This window comes from Oryctolagus cuniculus, chromosome 2 (assembly GCF_051225735.1).
Source record: "Oryctolagus cuniculus isolate XC-2025 breed Fujian yellow rabbit chromosome 2, ASM5122573v1, whole genome shotgun sequence".
NCBI classification, from domain to species: Eukaryota; Metazoa; Chordata; class Mammalia; order Lagomorpha; family Leporidae; genus Oryctolagus; species Oryctolagus cuniculus.
In genome coordinates, this window is record NC_142868.1 from 181,896,982 (window position 1) to 181,909,427 (window position 12,446).

Consider the following 12,446-nt stretch of genomic DNA (forward strand, 5'->3'; position numbering starts at 1 on the left):
ACTGTCTTTCACCTTATATGTTTGTACTAAAGACTGGATGATGTATGTCCTACTTGGATGTTTTAGAGGGGGGAGAGACATCTGTAGGTAAATGGACTGGATTACTTATGAAATTCCATGACAACCTCAGGATTTCTCTAATTCTTGTCAGTAGGTGATAAGACCAGAGAGTTAGTAGTATAAACTGAGGATTAAGTAAAAAAAAATATTAAACATTATAGGATTTTATTTGACCCAACAGTTCCTTTTCTGGGTATATAATGATATTACAAAAAGTTCATGGAAGGTGAATTGAAAAGATAAGTTTGTTTTGGTACAAAAAGATTTTTTTTTAAAGATTTATTTATTTATTTATTTGAAAGTCAGAGTTACAGGGAGAGAGAGCCAGCCAGTGATCTTTCAACTGCTGGTTCACTTCCAAATGGCTACTGCTTTGCCAGGCCAAAGCCAAGACCTGGAGGTCTACCATGTCACTGCAGAGGCCCGAACACTTGGGCCACCTTACACTGTTTTCTTAGGTGCATTAGCATGGAGCTGGATCAGAAGTGGAGCAACTGGGCCGGCGCCGCGGCTCACTAGGCTAATCCTCCGCCTAGCGGCGCCGGCACACCGGGTTCTAGTCCCGGTCGGGGCTCCGGATTCTGTCCCGGTTGCCCCTCTTCCAGGCCAGCCCTCTGCTGTGGCCAGGGAGTGCAGTGGAGGATGGCCCAGGTGCTTGGGTCCTGCACCCCATGGGAGACCAGGAAAAGCACCTGGCTCCTGGCTCCTGCCATCGGATCAGCGCGGTGCGCTGGCCGCAGCGCGCCAGCCGCAGCGGCCATTGGAGGGTGAACCAACGGCAAAAAGGAAGACCTTTCTCTCTGTCTCTCTCTCTCTCACTGTCCACTCTGCCTGTCAAAAAATAAAAAAAAAAAAAAAAAAAAAAAAAAGAAGTGGAGCAACTGGACTGGAACTGGCGCCAGTATAGGATGCTGGCATTGCAGGTTTAACCCTCTATGCCACAATGCTGCCCCCAGTGAGAAAAGTTTTGAAATCTGTTTTTTTTTTTTTATTTAAAGTTTATGGAAAATGTATTATCTTATAATTAAGTTTTTTGCATGAACTTTTAAAATTGCATTCATTTTTAAATTTCATTAAATGTGAAAGGCACAGAGAAATAGCTTCCATTCACTGGTTCACACAACAAATGCCTGCAATAGGTAGGGCTGGGCCAGGGTAAAGCTGGGAGCCCAGAACTCAATTCAGGTCTCCCATGTGGGGCGCAGGGACTGAAGCACCTGCTCCCCCCACCCCAGCCTGTCCTGTATATACTAGCAGAAAGCTGGAATTGGAAGCAGCGCAGAGACCTGAACCTAGGCTCTCCAGTATGGGGTGCAGGCATTCCAAGCAGTGTCTTAACCAGTGCTCCAAAACATCACTCCTCATAGCTTTTCATAATACTCATTTTCTTTAAACTTTCTGACTCCTGTATACACAGCAATTGAAAGCAGGGTCTTGAACAGATTTTTTATATAATGCTTATTTCCTCTTTTTCTCTTTCTCTCTGTTTCTCTCTCATTTAGAGGCAGAGAGAGAGTAAGCCCGCATCCTCTGGTTCTCTCCCTGCAACAGCCAGGAGTGGGCTGGGGCTGAAGCCAGGAGCAGGGAATTCAGTCATTTTTTTCTATTTGAGTGGCAAGAACCCAGCTACTTCAGGTATCACTGCTACCTTCCATGGTCTGCATTAGTCAGAAGTATAATCAGAATCTAGAGCTCGAGCCCAAGTACTCTGGTCTGAGACACAGGCATTCTATCCAGTGTCTTAACCACTAGAGCAAATGCCTGCCCTCTGTGGAACAGATTTTTTTTCTTCTAAAGATTTATTTATTTATGTGAAAGACAGAGTTTAGAGAGAGAGAGAGAGAAAGAGAGAGAGATAAATCCTCCATGTACTGGTTCACTCCCCAAATGGGAGAACTGAATGAAGCTCCTGGTTCCTGGCTTCAGTCTGGTTCATGCCTGGCTGTTATAGCCACTTGGGGAGTGAATCAGTGGATGTAAGACATCACTATCTCTGATTCTGCCTCTCCCTCTCTGTAACTCTGCTTTTCAAATAAATGCATAAATCTTACCAAAAAAAGGACAAATACTTACGCTTGCATTTATATGAGGTACTTAGGCAAGTCAGATTTATAGAGACAGAAAGCTGAATGGAGTTGTGGGGGGCTGGGTGAACAGGGAAAGGCTTTGTTCACAGAGCATAGACTTTCAGTTTTGCAGATGAAAGAGTTCTGAGGTTGGTTGCACAACAGTGAGAGTACAGGTAGTACTACTGAACTGTATGCTTAGAAATGGCTCAGGTAATACATTTTATGTATATTTTACCACAGTGAATAAAGTTGTAGGATTTTGTTGGTAATGTAGGAGAAATAGTCATAACATTTGCCTAAGGTGGAAGGAATGAACAGGGGTATGTCTGCCTTTACCTTTTTATAGAAGGTAGTAAAGGTTAATTTTTTCTTGTTAAATTTAAAATCTTGACAGAAGGCTACAGAAGTTAAGAGTGATTTCTTTTTTCTAAAAGATTTATTTATTTATTTGAAAAGCAGATTTACAGAGAAAGAGAGTGAAAGAAATCTTCAATCTGCTAGTTCACCCCTCAGATGGTCACAGTAGCCAGGGCTGGGCCAGGCTGAAGCCAGGAACCTGGAACTCTATTCAGGTCGCCCACATGGGTGCCAAGGGCCATCTTCCACTGCTTTCCCAGGTGCATTAGCAGGAAGCTGGATCAGAAGTGGAGTGGCAGAACTGGAGCCCATATGGGATGCTAGCATCGCAGGCAGTAGCTTAACACATTGTACCATAATGCCAGCCCCAAGAGTAGAGTTTTATTAACTTTTGCCTACAGTGTGATGATTCAGAATTGATAAAACAAGTGAAATCATTTTTTAAGACTCTTGAGAAGGGTCTTTAGAATGGGATGAGCTATAGACAAAATTAAGCAAGATAAAGCTCTTAGGAACTGACTTTAATTTTTACTGACAGTTGATGGGCCCTGTATACTTAGAAATCTATTTCAGGCTTTAGTTACATTTTTAACTTGTATCTTCAGATCCCAGAAACTAAAAATGAAAGAAAATAATAGTGAAAGTGTCCAGATTTTCAGTGGAAAAGTTAGGCATGCTTACTTATTTGAGAGAGGAAGAGAGCAAGAGAGAGCTCCCATTCATTGATTGACTCTCCAGATGTTCACACAGCTGGGACAGGGCCAGTTGGAAGCCAGGAGTAGGTAACTAGGACAGGTCTCCCATGTGGAAACAGGAACCCAATCACTTGAGCCATCATGGCTGCCTCCCAGGGCCTGCATTAGCAGGAATCTGGAGTAGGAGTGGAGTCTGGTGTCAGACTCAGGACTCTGTTTTGGGATGCGAGTATTTTAATCAGCATCCTAACTTCTAGTCAAAATGCCGCACTTCAGATATTATTTTTTAAATGCAAAACTTGAAATTATTAAGAATGATCATTTTGCTGCAAGTGGTATTGTACTAACAGCTGGATTTTTTTTTAAAGATTTATTTATTTATTTGAAAGACAGAGTTACACAGAGAGGGGAGAGGCAGAGAGAGAGAAGTCTTCCATCCACTGGTTCACTCCCCAGTTGGCCTCAACGGCTGGAGCTACGCCAATCCGAAGCCAGGAACCAGGAGCTTCTTCTGGGTCTCTCATGCAGGTGCAGGGGCCCAAGCACTTGGGTCATCCTCTACTGCTTTCCCAAGGCCATAGCAGAGAGCTGGATGGGAAGTGGAGCAGCTGGGACTAGAACCGGCACCCATATGGAATGCTGGCGCTTCAGGCCAGGGTGTTAACCCACTGCACTGGCCCCCTGAATGCGCTCTTTTTTTTTTTTTTTTTTTTTTTTTTGACAGGTAGAGAAATAGAAAGGTCTTCCTTCTGTTGATTCACCCCCTAAATGGCCGCTACAGCCAGCGCTGCGCCAATCCAAAGCCAGGAGCCAGGTGCTTCCTCCTGGTCTCCGATGCAGGTGCAGGGGCCCAAGGACTTGGGCTATCCTCCACTGCCCTCTCGGGCCACAGCAGAGAGCAGGACTGGAAGAGGAGCAACCGGGACTAGAACCCCGTGCCCATATGGGATTCCAGCGCCACAGGCAGAGGATTAACCAAGTGAGCCAAGGCACCGGACCCTGAATATGTTCTTGCTATAAGTCAGGTGTTAGTGATGAATAATTAGAAAATATAAGCTCTAAATCTGAGTTTCTACTTTTGCTCAATTCTTGAATTCATAGCAAAATCAAAAATGTGGCTAAAGTTTTTATGTACTGCACATTTTAAACTTGGACCAATTTGCCTCATCTCTCTGAGAACAGAAAAACCAATTTAGTCATAAATTAAGTGATATTTTAGTGTGTGTGCACCAGCAAATTAAGACTGGCTCTGCTTAGTCCTGATTCAGTTACTTTTACATTAAAATGCATAAACGTGTACTTCTTATGGAAACTTCTGTTTCTTGTTTTATATCACCCACACGAACCACTTTATTACCACATAAGAGGTACTTTGTAAATGTTCAATGAAATGCAAAAGAAAGTCGGCTTCTTGTCCATATTATTATTATTTTTAAAGAATTTATTTATTTGAGAGGTAGAGTTACTGACAGTGAGAGGGAGAGACAGAGAGAAAGGTCTTCCATTCACTGGTTCACTCTCCAATTGGCCTCAATGGCCAGAGCTGAGCTGATCTGAAGCCAGGAGGCAGGAGCTTCCTCCAGGTCTCCTGTGTAGGTACAGGGGTCTAAGCACTTGGGCCATCTTCTGCTTTCCCAGGCCATAGCAGAGAGCTGGATTGGAAGTGGAGCAGCTGGGACTAGAACCCGTGCCTGTATGGGATGCTAGCACTGCAGGTGGAGGATTAACCTGTGCCACAGCACCAGCCCCTGTCCATATTATTTTAAAAACAATTTTGTTGAGATGTAGTTTACATTGCCATAAGATTCACCCATTTTTTTATTTTTATTTATTTTTATTTTTTTTAAAGATTTATTTTATTTTTTTATTATTTATTTATTTTTTTTGACAGGCAGAGTAGACAGAGAGAGACAGAGAGAAAGGTCTTCCTTTGCCGTTGGTTCACCCTCCAATGGCTGTCGCGGCCGGTGTGCTGCGGCCGGCGCACCGCGCCAATCTGATGGCAGGAGCCAGGTGCTTCTCCTGGTCTCCCATGGGGTGCAGGGCCCAAGCACCTGGGCCATCCTCCACTGCACTCCCGGGCCACAGCAGAGAGCTGGCCTGGAAGAGGGGCAACCGGGACAGAATCCGGTGCCCCAACCGGGACTAGAACCCGGTGTGCCCTCGCCGCAAGGTGGAGGATTAGCCTACTGAGCCGCGGCGCCGGCTATTTTTTTATTTTTTGACAGGCAGAGTGGACAGTAAGAGAGAGACAGAGAGAAAGGTCTTCCTTTTGCCATTGGTTCACCCTCCAATGGCCGCTGCGGCCGACGCACCGCACTGATCCGATGGCAAGAGCCAGGTACTTATTCTGGTCTCCCATGGGGTGCAGGACCCAAGCACCTGGGCCATCCTCCACTGCACTCCCTGGCCACAGCAGAGAGCTGGCCTGGAAGAGGGGCAACCGGGACAGAATCCGGCGCCCCGACCGGGACTAGAACCCGGTGTACTGGCGCCGCAAGGCAGAGGATTAGCCTAGTGAGCCATGGCGCCGGCCAGATTCTCACCCATCTTTAATGTATTTACTGAATTGTGCAACCATTACCATAATTCAAATTTAAAATATTTTCACGATTCCAATACGATTCCTCATACACCTCAATAGCTAACACTGGTTGCTCCCACCAGCCCCTCATCTACATTCTTTGAAGATTGGCCATATCTGGATATTCATGTAAATGAAATTATATGAGATCTTTAAAAAGTTTTGAAAAATATCTGTGGATGCTGCGTGGACAGTCTTGTACTAAAGTATCTTTAATTTCATTTTCCGCAAAATTTTGAAGTTCCCTTGTTATATAATATGTGGTGTTTAGAAGTTACTCTGCTGTACTTCATTATAAGTTCTTCATTCCTTTTCATTGGTCCATATTTTATAGACTTTTCTCATTTAGATAGGACATTCTTTTTAACTTTTAATTATGATGTTTATTGAATTTATTAATTATTGGCTCTCACAAAAGTTATAGAAGTAGCACAGATAATTTTTTTTAATTGGAGAGAGCGCATTCCTCAAATGTGTGGTAGCCAGGCTGTGTCAGACTGAAACTTGGAGCCAGGAATGCAGTCCAGGTCTCCTATACGGGTGGCAACAACATGAGCCACCACCATGACGTAATTAGAGGAAGCTGCAGCCAGGGATCAAACCCAGTTACTCTAGTGTGAGATGTGAGCAAACAACCACTAGGCTAAATGCCTCCCAGAATGCCTTAGCAGGAAGATATACAAGAAGCAGAGGTACTAGGACTTGGTGCAGCTTCTCATTCACTGCTCCAAACTCTTACCTGCTAGATTGACTTTTATTTTGAGTGTAGGCCGACTGTTTTGTAGACTGTCCCTCAATTTGGTTAGGTCACATGTTTTCTCAAGATTAGATATGGTTGTTCATTTTGGCAGGAATGTTACAGAATTGATATGTCTTACTATATCCTGTTAGGACACACATGAATTTAGTTTACCACAGTATTGGTGAGATAATTTAGATCACTTGGTTTATGTGATGACTACCAAATGTTTCCACTTAAATGTTTATTTTCATCTACTTGAAAGAGAGAGAGAGAGAAAGAAAGGGAGAAAAACAAAAAGGAGAGATCTTTCACCTGCTGGTTCACTCCCCAAATGCCTACAACAACCAGGGCAGGCATTGTGATCTGGAATGCAGGTGTCTCAACTGGTGGCTTACCCTGTTGTGCCACAGTGCCCACCCAAGTTTCTCCACTTATAAAGATGACATTTTCCGCTTTATACTCATGATTAGTAAGTGTCTTGGTGGAACCAGGGACAGGGGGAAAGATACTTTGGTGCTATATAAATTTTCTTGTTTCTTACTCGTCTTTGCTCAATAATTTTATTTCCTAAAAATTTTTATTTGCTTTCATCTGCTTGAAGGTCAGAGTAGAGTGATACACACAATACAGGGGTGGGGGTGGGGGGCAGAAAGAAAGAGAGAGAAAAATCGGTCTTCCATCACTGGTTCACTCTTAAAATGCCTACAATAGCTAGACTGGATCAGGCTGAAGCCAGGGGCTCAGAAATCCATGTAGGTCTCCCACATGGGTGGCAGGGACCTAAGTACTTGGGCCTTCAACTTCTGTTGCCTCATAGGGTGCATTAGCAGAAAGCTGGATTCAGAGTGGAATAGCTGGGACTTGAACTGGCATACTGGTATGGGATGCAGGTATTCCAAGGAGCAGGTTAAGCTGCTTTGCCTTCCACTTGGTTTTAGTATCTCATTATTACCTATTTCTGATCTACTTTGTAAACTATAAAGTTAGCTCTACAGTATTACCGCATTGTTAACAATGTGTTGCTTAAAATGACATTTATTGTCTGGCTGTTTGTGTGTCAGGAGTGCGGGCACAGGCTTTTTGGGTCCTCTGCAATGATGAAGACATGATGAATCCACTTCCAAGCGCTCATGGTGTTTGGCAGGTTTCAGATCCTTGTGGGTTATCAGATGCGAGACATAGGCTTAAGGCTAGGCTAAATGCCTGTACCAAAGAATTTTTATTTAGCCATTACCTTGATTCTTCAAATGTCAATAACATTCATTCAACTCTCATCCATGTATCTGTCCCTAGCTGGCTGTTGGCTACAGGCCGTCCTGAATCCTTTCCCAAATGGGCCTTCCTAGCGTGGCTACAAAGGGCAGCCAGGGAGAGTCACCTGGTCAGAAGGGTACTGCAGTCTTAGGAAAACAGCCACTAAAGTGACACCCCAGCGCCTTTCTGTACTGTTTACCCACAATCCAGGGGAGGCGTGTGAGTATCAGGTTTGCAAAGCCTTTATAATTGTACTTGAAAATATGCTTTCATATAAGAAATTTCCATATTACCAAAATGCCAAATTGCTTTTATATCAGTATTCTTCAAGTGAAAAGCTAATTTCTTCCCTAAAGATCATTACCATGTCATTCTGATAATTAAATTTTGGTGTTATAATCTAAAGACATTCATTCCAAAACCACTGTATCATCTTAGCCTCTTCATCTTTGACTTGCCTGTTGATCTTTGTTAAGTAAAGTAGCCCCTCCATGTGCATCTGTGGACAGCTAGGACTCTGACTCTCTTTTGAGTATGTGTTTCCTTGTGGTTGGCCAACAACTACTATGCCATCCACTGTGTCTTTCTTTTTTTTTTGAGGGAAAGTATCTGCTGCTATAGTTTTTGTTTTGTTTTGTGTTAGGTAGTGTGCCTATGACAAAGGTAGTAATTTTGAAAAAAGAGCTTTACTCTTTTTCAGAAAGTTCCTTGATTTTTTTAATAGCTTATTCATATATTTTTGGATTTTTTAATGTTTTTGTACAAATGATACCTGATAAAACTCTCAATATTGAAGAAATGTACACTGGAGAAAATATCCTAGGACTCTGTCACTAGCAGTAAGCATTGTTTATTGCATGATTAAGAAAAGTTGCTTGGCCAGCGCCGTGGCTCACTAGGCTAATCCTCCACCTAGCGGCGCTGGCACACCTGGTTCTAGTCCCGGTCACGGCGCCGGATTCTGTCCCGGTTGCCCCTCTTCCAGGCCAGCTCTCTGCTATGGCCTGGGAGTGCAGTGGAGGATGGCCCAAGTGTTTGGGTCCTGCACCCCATGGGAGACCAGGATAAGCACCTGGCTCCTGCCTTCAGATCAGCACAGTGTGCCGGCCGCAGCGCGCCAGCCGTGGCGGCCATTGGAGGGTGAACCAACGGCAAAGGAAGAGCTTTCTCTCTGTCTCTCTCTCTCACTGTCCACTCTGCCTGTCAAAAAAAAAAAAAAGAAAAAGAAAAAAAAAGCTGCTAGAGTTTTCTGCGTTTTTTTTTTTTTTTTAATTGACAGAGTTCGACAGTGAGAGAGAGACAAAGGTATTCCTTCTGTTGGTTCACCCCCTAAATGGCCGTAACAGTCAGAGCTACACCGATCCGAAGCCAGGAGCCAGGTGCTTCTTCCTGGTCTCTGATGCGGGTGTGGGGCCCAAGCACTTGGGCTATCCTCCACTGCCTTCCTGGGCCACAGCAGAGAGCTGGACTGGAAGAGGAGCAACTGGGACTAGAACCTGGTGCCCATATGGGATGCCGGAGCCACAGGCGGAGGATTAACCAAGTGAGCCATGGCGCCGGCCCCGCTGGAGCTTTATTTACCATGAGAGAATATTAATTTCTAAATGATTCCCAAAGTTGAGGGAACAGAAAATTAAAAATTCTGAGGGTGTGTGTTGTTTTTTTTTTTTTAAAGATTCATTTTATTTATTTGAAAGAGTTACAGAAAGAGCTAGAGACAGAGAGAGAGGTCTTCCATCCGCCAGATTGGAAGAGGAGCAGCTGGGACTAGAAGGACTTTAACCTACTGCGCCACAACGCCAGCCCCGTGTTGTTATTTTAAAATAAGAGTTGAGAAAATAAAAAGCATTTACATTTATATTACCTAAGTACAACTAACTGTATACTACTTAAATTTTTTCCCTTCCATTCCCAAATTGTTTATTTTGCATTTTTGTTGTTGTTGTTGCTGGATTTCTTGATCAAATAGAATTTTTGAGATTATGGTGTCGATCTTTTCTCTGAAATCTTATAGGTTTAAAACAAATTTTCTGTTTTACATTTATGGTTGATAAATAGGATTTCCTTCACATTTTTCTTAAGAACCTTGTTTACTTTCTTGTGGCATTGAGTATTGCTAAGAGCTTGCTTTTTTGGTCCGTTTTTGCTGCATAATCTCAAAATTTTATTGGCTTATTACAACAAAAGCAATTTTATTTGTCATGTCCTTAGGTTAGCTGAGCTAGTAGTGGTTGGCAAGGCTTGGCTCTAGGCTGTGAATTGTTCTGTTTATGGAACCTGTGGCATTGCTTTCCTGGTAATCAGAAGCATAAACAAAACAGTGCAAGTACATTTTAACATCATATTCTGTCATGTCTGTTATCATTTCATGGACCAAATCAAGTCTGTGGCCACACCCAGCATCACTGGAGTAGTAAAGTATATTTTACCTACTCTTGTGTACTTACAAGGTCATATGATAAAATGGATCATGAATTAAAAAATAATAATTCACCCTGCCACTTTGACTTTTTGTGCCTGGATGCAGTTTAATTTTTTTCTGAATCCTTGAAGTTCAGATTTAGAAAAAAAATTAAGATGCATGTTTGAGTATCTGAGTACTTGAGGTAATCTGTACAAGTTTGGCTAATACCTTGTCTCTTTGTATATTATTTAATGTACATTATGGATTCATAAAGATTGTATTTTCTCATTAATTGAAGAGATTTATTTACCTTTGAATATTCTGTAGCTTCTGTTTCCTTTTCATATATCTCTGTAAATTTGAATGCTTTTACCTAGGTATTTTATATCAAATAGGATATTTTTAGTTGTAAACAACAGGAAACAGTGTAAACTGGCTTAAACATTGAAGGAAATTCATCATCTAATGTGAGTGAAAAAAGCAGGCAAAATCTGATTCAGGTGCTCGAAGCAGTTTCATCAGTGTCATCCATCATGATTGCTAGCAAGCTGGGGAGCTGGGTGTCTTCAGGTTCAAACATAGAAGGAGAGACAATATGCTTCCCAGAGACCTTAAATAAAATCGCATGCCGGACTCTGGCTGGCCCATTATGGAATCAGATGTTAAACTAATTTTTTTCTTACAATGTATATAATTATAAATTACAGGTGTTTTGGAAAAGTGTCTTCTTTAAGCAAGAGACATTAAAGCAGAAATCTGAAAAGTGAATTGGAGCCAACGAGGAGAACAAGTGAGAGTTATCATTGCAAACAGAAGCATTAGGCCAAGCAGTCAGAAGAACTAAGTTACAGATGGAAAGATGGCTGGAGCAGAGGAAGTATGTAGGAGAATGGTCAAGGTCAGATCACACTGATCATCTTGAACTTTGTCCTAAGAACAGTATGATAATATGAATGAATTTTAAACTAGACAGGGGGGAGCACCATTATATTCATTTTTAAACGGTTACTCTGGGGTCCGGCACTGTGGCACAGCAGGTTAAAGCCCTTGCCTGAAGTGCCGGCATCCCATATGGGCACTGGTGCTAGTCCTGGCTGCTCCACTTCCGATCCAGCTCTCTGCTATGGCCTGGGAAAGCAGTAGAAAATGGCCAAAGTCCTTGGGCCCCTGCGCCCACATGGGAGACTGGAAGAAGCTCCTGGCTCCTGACTTCGGATTGGCTCAGTTCTGGCTGTTACAGCCATCTGGGGAGTGAACCAGCAGATGGAAGACCTCTCTCTGTCTCTGCTCTCTCTGTAACTCTGTCTTTCAAATGAATAATTAAATCTTTAAAAAAAATGGTTACTCCGGCTTCAAAGTGAAGAATAGGTGGGAGTCTAGATGAGTCTAGATGTCTCACTGGAGATGGGGAACACTGGAACATCACCAGACTGGGACGGGGGCGGGGTGGGGCACAGATTGCTGAAGAAACCACCTAGAATCTGACATATACAATATGTAAGTTTGTATATTCTGTGACCTGCACAGTTATGTTGCAGGATGGTGCTATTGCTTCCATTTTACAGGTGTGTGAGATTACAAGTGTTAACATTGATTTGCCTAATTTGCATAGATCTGAATTCAGATTGCTTTGAACCCCCAAATCAGGCTCTTTTACTATGCAGTTATGTCTCTTTTCATGAGTTACTATATTTACTTCAACTAAGCGGTGCAATTGTATACTTCAAGTCTCTCGACTCTGCTAGCCACTGCTAAAGAACTACTTTTATTGCAAGAGAGCTGAAAAAGGCTGTTGGCAATATTATTGAAGTTATTTTTGTTCTTTGGGCTTTGTATATAAACATGTTAGTATATATCCTTAGGTACGCTACATTCAGCATACCATTAGAGCATTGCACTTAATTCCTTTCCCTGAAAGAACCCCTACCTCTTCAACTCCAACTTTGTGAGCATAGACAAGAAAAATTAGAAGCCAGCTTGTCTTGTGATAGTTTTGTAATCTTTTGAGGTGGTTCTTATTACAGCTGTCTCAAGTGTAGTTACTTCCCCCTGTTAAATTAAGATGGTGTTGATCTCAGTACTATAGATGAAGCTTTATTTCTTCAAATCATTCCTTTTCTTTAATTATAGAATCTGGGATATGCTCTCATGAAATGTATTCTTGCCATCATGAGCCTTATACCTGCTTTACTCCTCTGCCATTGCTTCATTATTCATAAAAAATAAACTTGCCAGGGTTCCCTGACTTTTTGTGTTTTTCTGAGATCAAATATAAATTTTA

At 42.5% G+C, this 12,446-nt stretch overlaps 1 protein-coding gene across 11 annotated transcripts in view; it reads left to right on the forward strand.

The window, feature by feature from the left end:
- The window catches only part of ASXL2 (ASXL transcriptional regulator 2), a 175,303-nt gene that overhangs the window by 80,805 nt on the left and 82,052 nt on the right, over positions 1-12,446 (forward strand). Inside the window, exon 1 of one of the 11 annotated variants that reach the window (XM_051843116.3) lies at positions 10,873-11,063. The exons of the other annotated variants lie outside the window; for them this stretch is intronic. Within the exon in view, the coding sequence (XP_051699076.3) occupies positions 11,017-11,063 (47 nt within the window). The 5' untranslated portion in view covers positions 10,873-11,016. Of the gene's footprint in view, positions 1-10,872; positions 11,064-12,446 lie in introns of those variants that run through there. 11 annotated transcript variants of the gene reach the window in all.